Below are 8,303 nucleotides of genomic sequence, written 5' to 3'. Positions count from 1 at the left end.
GGAGGATTTACCATCCATTGTCAATCTTCTTGAATTTTAAAGATGTTTTGCTGTGTATATATATTATTTTTAAATTAAAATATGTTAAATTTTTTTATATAGGTGGTATTTAATTTCTGGTATGTTTTATTGCTTTTATCCATAAATGACTTCTCAATATTTAATGTATTTAACAATATTAAAACTTTGGAAGTGTTTTGTTATCTCTGAAGGAAGAAAGGGATTATTTTTACTCAGAAGAGTCTTCTGAAGTGGCTTAGTACTATCATTCAACATTTTCTGGCTAGGAAATTGGGGTAGAAAGGAGCAAATGTATTCACTGACATATTGAAAATTTGTAAAAAGGACAGAATGAGAACTTGCAGCAGCCAAATTTACAAACGGGATGCATTCAGCACTGCAGTATGGCCAGTGCAGCAGTGAAATCAGTTAAAACTGGATGGCTGGGCAGGATGCAGGTGTCAAATAAGCTAGCCCTGAGGGCAGTATCTTCTCAGAAGAGGGTAATGCAGGTGAGTATATCTTACTGTCTAAGCCATTAGGTAGAAATTAAATTGCATCTTCAAAGCAAAGAGTTTGAATTAGTAGGAAATAACCAAGTGGGATGCCCGAGGCCTGTAATCTGATCAGCCAATATTGGAAAGGGTATATTTGGGCAGACAATGACTCCACTATGTTCAAATATTAGAACTAACCAGTATACCTCACCTTAGTGGGGGGGCCTGGTCCTTATTAAAGAGGAGATATGACTATTTCATATTGTTGTTGTTTAGTCTCTAAGTTGTATCTGACTCTTTTGCGACCCCGTGGACTGTAGCACGCCAGGCAAACCAAACGAAAACAAGCATATAAATACAGAGAACAGAGTATTGGTTACCAGAAGGAAAAGGGGGTCAGGGAAGGACAGAATGGGTAGAGTGGAATTAACTATATAGTGCAGAATGAAAGCTAAATTTGGGGGCGATAAGCATGCTATAGGATATACAGAAATAAAAATAAAATATTAGGGGCTTCCTTGATGGCTCAGTGGTAAAGAGTCTCCCTGCTAATAATGCAGGGTACACAGGTTTGATCCCTTGTCCAGGAAGATCCCACATGCTGTGGAGCAACTGAGCCCCTGCACCACAACGACGGAGCCAGTGCTCCAGAGGCAGGGAGCCGCAACTACTGAGTCCACGTGCTGCGGCTACTGAAGCCCTTGCGCCCGACAGCTCCTGCTCTGCAACAAGAGAAGCCCCCGCAATGAGAGGCTCATGCACCACAGCTAGAGAGTAGCCCCCACTCACAGCAACTAGAGAAATGCTCCTGTGACAACAAAGACCCAGCACAGCCAAAATTAGTATTAACTAAATAATGTTAAAAAATACAATATTGTACACACGAAACTTATATAATGCTTAAACCAATGTTACCTCAATAAAAAATAAATTAAAAAAGAACTATTCCCCATTTGCGGACAGCATCATCCATAACAATGATGATTCTAAGAAGTGATGGAGAGTTAGTATTCATTGGGACATTACATTAATCATAGAATACATTTCTCCTTCTGTTTCCTTGAGTAGAGAATGGCCAAGGGGTATCTGAGTTTACTATTTACCAGCTCTCTTGGAAACTAACTTGTGACTAGGAAATGCAGGTTATGACAAATTCCATTCTAACCAACTTGTATCAAAAATTCACCAGACGGTTTTGCCATATTGATGTTTGTTGCATAAATAAAGCTTAAACTACAGGAGGACATTAATTGCCATTGTCTTTGCCTTGGGTATCATTTCTGTAGCAGTTTAATCTGAATGTTTATGAAGTTTAAAATGAAATGCTTATTCAGTGAATGATGAATTATCACAATTTTGGTGCAAACTCAGAGAAAAATCTTAGTTTTAGATTCTGAAGGCTAAAGGAGAATATTATCTTAGGCACATAAAAATCTGCTGCCAAAGACAATATTTTTCGATGATGTGCTATTTGTTAGCTTGTTATAATTATATATTTTTTCTTCTTTTTCAGAGTTAGCTGACTGTGAAGGAAGTCGAAATTCCCATCATTTCTCACTGACAATATCTGGGTGAATGAATAGCGAGTCTTGGGGTGCAAAAAGTAATACGATGCCTCACTTGCTGTACTGGATGCAACTTCAAAGGACTCCTACCCTGGCAGTGGTGGTGAGCTTTGCTCCAATTAGATTAGAAGCATTTAAAAATGTGGATTCACTGGATGCAAATTCAGTAATGCCAAAAGAAGAGATGAGTTAGCTGAGATGCCCTGTAGTTGCGCTTCCAAGCAGAAAACCCAGCTGCTGTCCCCTGATGCACTTTGAGTTTGACGTAAAAAGCAATGGCTCAGTCTTTCAGGGGAAAGCTTTGAGGAGGCTTTTGTCTTGTCTCCTGGACTATCTCCTGAGAGGCAGGCTTGTCAGCCTCGAGTCAAATAAATCCAGGCTTCACAATTTGGAGGAGAAGATGAGCTATGCCTTTGCTCTCTTGGCATTCATCTGGGGACTTGCTGTGAAAATCCTTCTCCTAGGACAAATTATCAGCCCCGCAAGACTTCACTAAAGCAAAGTAAACTGTACTCATGAAAATTAAATGGAGGCATTCTAGATAATGAAAGAGGGCTCTCTTTCTTTCTCCCTCTCTTTTTTTTTTTAGATTCAGGAATTCAGTGCTTTGGTTTTCAGTGATGCTCTGTGCATTTATAGATCAAAGAGCTGGAATATTAGTAAGCATGCTTTTGTTTGCTTTTCTTATTCCAACACCTTAAAATCATGGCTTAGGTCCTTGGGGCCTTCTCTTGCTTGCCAATGCAAATAAAATAAAGAAAAGAGACATGCACTGTGATGAGAATATGAAGCCAGCAGAAAACTGCCCCAGAGTTTGCAAGCACAATCATATGTAACTTGGGAGGTGTGTTTAAGAGTTAACTACTTTAAGTTGCAGAAGACTTGGAAAAGGAAGCATGAGACATGTAGACTAATCAATAAAATATACACTTTGTAAACATTTAAACCACCTAGCCTCAATATTTCTCCCCACTAAAACACTGCTTGTTTATTTTTGTATTATTTATTTGCATCTATCACACTTAATAAAATGTTTCTTTTATTGTTTTAGCATCAATATTTTATCAAGCCTTTTTTTTCTCAACAAATACAAGTTGCATTTGCACTGGAACACTGTTACAGCTCATCTCTTTAAAATTAAAAATGCCCGACCCCCTCCCCTGCCCAAGGAATTATATAGTCCCAATTTATCAGGAAAAAAAAATAAAACTCAGAAACTCAGATGGCTTTCGGTACCTTTTCAAGTAAAGTACGAAATATTGGCAGATGCTTTTTATACACGTTCGCTTTAGAGTAAAATGAAATTTTCATAATGTTCTTTAAAATACAATCCAATTAAATTTCCAGTGTGTTTACAAGCTCCTGGATGGAACTTTTGAAAAACTCACACTGTAGTAATAACCATAAAACCACCTTGCTAAGCAAATGCTACCCAACTTAGAAATAATACCTTCACAGTCTGTATGGGAATGCATAAGTCTAGAATCTTTAGTAGGTGATTATATTGATGGAGGCTGCATTTTCTCTCCTGTTGTGTCCTCTTTATTGAGGACACATCTGAATGGCACTCTACTACCACACGGGAAGGAGAGGGCAGGAACAAATCTCTTATTTGAGAAAGTTCATGCCCGAGAATTTGAGGCATCTACTCAGAGTCATCCAGCTAATGGCAGGTTCTAGTTCCCAGGTCTTTCCCCCAGAAACCTCTACTTCATTTCTTGAGTTATTCTTAGCCTCTACTAAGACGGGGTTAATTTCTACTGGACAGCCAACGTATTATGCTCAGACATGGCCAATTACATAGCAGCTCACATCTAGATAAAATTGGTTACATGGCAGATACTACATGGAGTACTGTTATACACAGTATCTCTTTTACTCTTCATAAGAGCTCTGTAAGATAGATTCTAAACAATGTCCTCATTTTACAGATGAGAAAGTGAAAACCACAGCAGTCAGAAAACTTGTTCAAGGAAAGAAGAAAAGGGTCAAACCAGAAACCAAAACCAAGTCTGTCTATACATTTGAATAGACAGAGGAGCCTGGAGGGCTACTGTCCAAGGGGTCGCAAAGAGTCAGACACGACTGAACCAGCTTAGCACGTATACATTTGAAAGTCCATACGTTAAACCACTCTGATGCATGAATCCCCAAAACATTATGTTGAGAGAAGGAAACCATATACAAAATATTGCACACTGTCAATACCATATGATTCCATTTTTATGAAGTTCCAAAACAGTTGGAACTAATCAATGGTGACAGAAACCAAAGCTATTGTTTCTGTGGGGTAGGCCACTGTCTGGACAAGGGGACAAGAGAAATTAAAAAACAAACAAAATCACTCCATTCCACTGCCTCTACACACAACAAGGACACAAACAGAGCAAAAATCCACATTTGTATTTAAAAACAAGCACATTTTCATATGTCTTTGTAAAGAACAGTCATATGCAAACAACATGAAGTATTCCTGAAATAAGAATTTAAATTTGGGGAAGGCAGATTGTGAGAACTCAGTACTTTAGTGTGTAGGGATGATTACAATGCTTTCGCATACACACATCCTTTCTGCAAGTAAAATAGCAAACCATGTGTAAGACACACATGTAAATTATTTTTCCAGATGTGTTAGCTACCACGTGTAAAATCCTATTAAGAAATTTTTGTTGACAACAGCTAGCATTGGGGAGCAGAACCAGATCTTTGGTTGTGTCAGTTATGTTCTTGTGGCTGATAGAATATTTATTCCCAGAGTTAACTGTTATAAATTGCATTTTGCCCCTTCAGTTGCTACAAGCTTGTGATGGAGAGTGGGCGGAGAGGACAACCTGTAATTCAGGATGGTTTGAAAGCCTGTTGCCTAGGAAACTGGGATAAGCAGCAAAATGCCCACCAAAACCAACTGTCAACAAGATAGGGGGTTTTCTTTTTTGATCCGTGTTGCTTTCCAAATACGTATTTTGTGTCTCACGTGGAATGGCATCTGATTTGGGCCATTAACCCCTAGTGGTCAGTGTAGGCCTAAGTGGGCCAAAGGTTAGTAGGGGAGGGTGGGACATTCTTCATAAATAATATACTGACAACATATTGGGGGAAGGGGAATTATGGTGCAGTTTAAAAGGGGTTTATAAGATAAGATAATCAATAGGTGAATATTTTACATAACATGCATGCAATTCTTGATCATAACTTTACAACTAAATTTATAGCAGCAAAACTTACTTTTCTTTAATATGAAAATTTTATTTGTTGTAATCCACTATTCCCTGCTGTTATGCTACTTATACCAAAAGCTTTGATTTGCAGTCAAGTAATTATCATCAAGGGTAGTACTTGGGAATTCACAAATCTTTGATGAAAATACTACCTAATTTCCCAGTACTTTTAAAGTATATGCACACTTAACTTTTAATTTTTAAATGTGTCACACATGCACGCAATGCATTTTAGAAGTATGGCTACATATGTGTGGGGTTCCCTGGTAGCTCAGACGGTAAGGAGTCTGCCTGCAATGCGGGAGACCCACATGTGATCCCTGGATGGGGAAGATCCCCTGGAGAAGGAAATGGCAACCCACTCCGGTGATCTTGCCTGGAGAATTCCATAGGCAGAGGAGCTCGGCAGGCTACGGTCCATGGGGTCGCAAAGAGTCAGACATGACTGAGTGACTAACACACACAAACACACACACACTCACACAGACATGTGCATATATATTTAAGTAAAATCATATGAAACTGCTGGGTCTACAAAAATGGCAATTTTATATACTTCAACTCATGAGCAATCATATAATACATTTTTTCTCTCAACTTTTTTTGCTTGGATCCCTGTTTCCTCTTTTCCCACTTCCACCTTACCCTGTCTATATCAGCTCTACTCTGCCCTTCTCACATATATATCCCCACGCTATCCTCTTTTCATGGCAATTCACATTAATAACCGTGTATGTTTATATCTCCATACTCATGGAATCATGAACTCAGGTCTCCTGCATTGCAGGCAGATTCTTTACTGTCTGAGCCACTAGGGAAGGCCCATGGAATCACAAACAGGTACAAATATATCTGTGCATCTGTATGCATGCCAGCCACCAAATTCATCATGTGAAACCTCAAACTTCCAGATGGCTTTTTTCTCTGTTGAAGGCTATCGCTAAATACTCTAATTCCTGCATTTGAATAATACTTATCTCCTTTTCTTGGCACTTATCTTTAAGGGATTTTAGCCTGGTTTTAAGTAGTTGCTTCACTTTTTTGATAGTCATTCACTTGAATTCTCTTTCTTTTATTATATGCTAGAAACTAATCACAAATATTCAAGCTGTAAAGTATGGCAACGGGTCACACAATCGATTATTCATTCTTTCCTCGTTTCTTACTTCTGCCTCCATAAAATAACCCATTATTTTGCAAAGTTAAGAATAAGGATGTAAGAGAAGGAAATACTTTAACACCAGACCCAGAATTTCTCCTGTGAAGAAAAATGGCCTCCCAGAGCCATTTCTCTGGTTTCCATCTGTCAGAGCAAAGTTAAAGATCAGGTAGGCAGTGGGGCCACATGAAGAGACCTTAGAATTCATGTTAGAGAGGAGAGTGTTTGAAAGCTTAAAAGAGACAAGAGGTACAGCTTTACAGCAGATGTCATAGAAAACCTCAGCCACTCAGTGAAAGGTGACTTCTCCCCTCATTGTCTATAGTCATTGCCATTGAATTCTACTCTCCTTCCAGGAGATAATATTGATTTAGTGGTGGGAAATCTCTGCTCAGTAACATGGGTAAATCTCCAGGGTGCTGGGCCACTGGGCTACTCCAGGGCTACACCACTCTGAGTTTTCTCACTAGGGAATTAGTTTTGACAGAGGGAGAAGGAGCTCAGGACTCAGAGGTGGAGGGCCTATGCCCTCTTCTCCACTCTGCCCTCGCCTGCCCTGCCTGCATCTCCATAGTTCTTGGGTGGTGTTTGGCTCACACGTAAAGGTCTGCTGGGTGACTAGGCTGTTGTCCTTGGGCCATGGTCCTTTCTCTTATTTGGAAAGTTCTTTGTCATGAAATAAAAGGTCAATTCACAGGAATTTGGGGGTTGAAGTTCTCTCAAGATCAAGTGAGAAGACTCCATTTCTAAGATCTGTGATGGGTTTGCCTGGTAGGATCGGCTTGGGCCAGTCTTTTATCCTCAGCCAAGGGCCCCCTGGCCAGGCAGAACACAGATCATTCTAGTTCTTGTGTGACTGAGGGCTGTTATTTATTTAGAAGCTGAGACTGCCCTCCTCCTGCCTGTCAAAAGGGTTTCAAAGCTGCGGCACCAGGAAGTGTTTCAGATTACAGATTTCAGTGACTAACGACCCGTGTCCTCGCTTCAGTGGTGAAATCCCCAAATGGTCCCAGAAGAGAAGAGAAGTAAATCGTGACAGCTGCTTAGAGGGCATTTTAGAACTAAATCCCAGGAGAAATGCTTTTAGGTTCCGAGAGAGACCTCCCCACTCCCCACTGAAGAAAAAGAAAATGAAAAGAGAGGGGGAAATAGCAGCATCAGAAGGTCACTGTTTGCAGCTCACTCAGGTGTGCTCTGCAGACCAACCCTCTACATCGTGATTAGTAGTTGACCCTTGAGCTCCTCTACCTCCCAGAAAGCACAACAGAATCAGGTATCATGGGAAGTACACACACACACACACACACACACACACAATCCATATGTTCCTACCTGCAGGAAACAAGTTTCTGTGGGTGAGAGAATGAGGCCAGGTGATATTTCAGAGTGTAATTTTAGCAGATCTATCAAGAACATTGATGTGGGAGGCTTCTTATTGTAATCCCGGTAAGTCTTTTCATTTTCCCTTTGGAAAGTGTGAGAATAATTGTAATGCTGCTTCGCTTCCAAAACTGGACAGTGAGTTAAAGAGCAGCAGCCGCAGACACAACAACAGTAACAACAGCAGCCAAAGCTTTTATCCTGGCCACCATGGAGTTTCTTGGAAGAACTTACCTTGTGAATGACAAAGCCACCAAGATGTACGCCTTCACACTAGACAGGTAACAGACATCTGATTCTGCTTCACAATTTTCTGTGTCCTGAATATTCACAAAGTCCCTAGATCCTACTGCTTCAGACTTGGAGACTTCTGCTGTTGCCACCCAGGGGCATTTTACAAAATTTTATCAACCCCTGATCGACTTGTATAACTTATATTCTGAAAAGGTCATACTCTGTATAGTTGATTTGATTCCTTACATAT

General features: G+C 40.0%; 1 protein-coding gene across 1 annotated transcript in view; it reads left to right on the top strand.

Annotated features, from left to right (window-relative positions):
* Positions 1-7,463: 7,463 nt before the first annotated feature.
* SLC30A8 (solute carrier family 30 member 8) overlaps positions 7,464-8,303 on the top strand; it is a 50,361-nt gene continuing 49,521 nt past the window's right edge. Inside the window, 1 exon segment of the mRNA XM_070802757.1 lies at positions 7,464-8,100. Coding sequence (XP_070658858.1) covers positions 8,030-8,100 — 71 coding nt within the window. The 5' untranslated portion in view covers positions 7,464-8,029.

This window comes from Bos indicus, chromosome 14 (assembly GCF_029378745.1).
Source record: "Bos indicus isolate NIAB-ARS_2022 breed Sahiwal x Tharparkar chromosome 14, NIAB-ARS_B.indTharparkar_mat_pri_1.0, whole genome shotgun sequence".
Taxonomy (NCBI): Eukaryota; Metazoa; Chordata; class Mammalia; order Artiodactyla; family Bovidae; genus Bos; species Bos indicus.
Note: the sequence above shows the minus strand (reverse complement) of the source record. Positions and strands in the feature narration are given on the sequence as shown.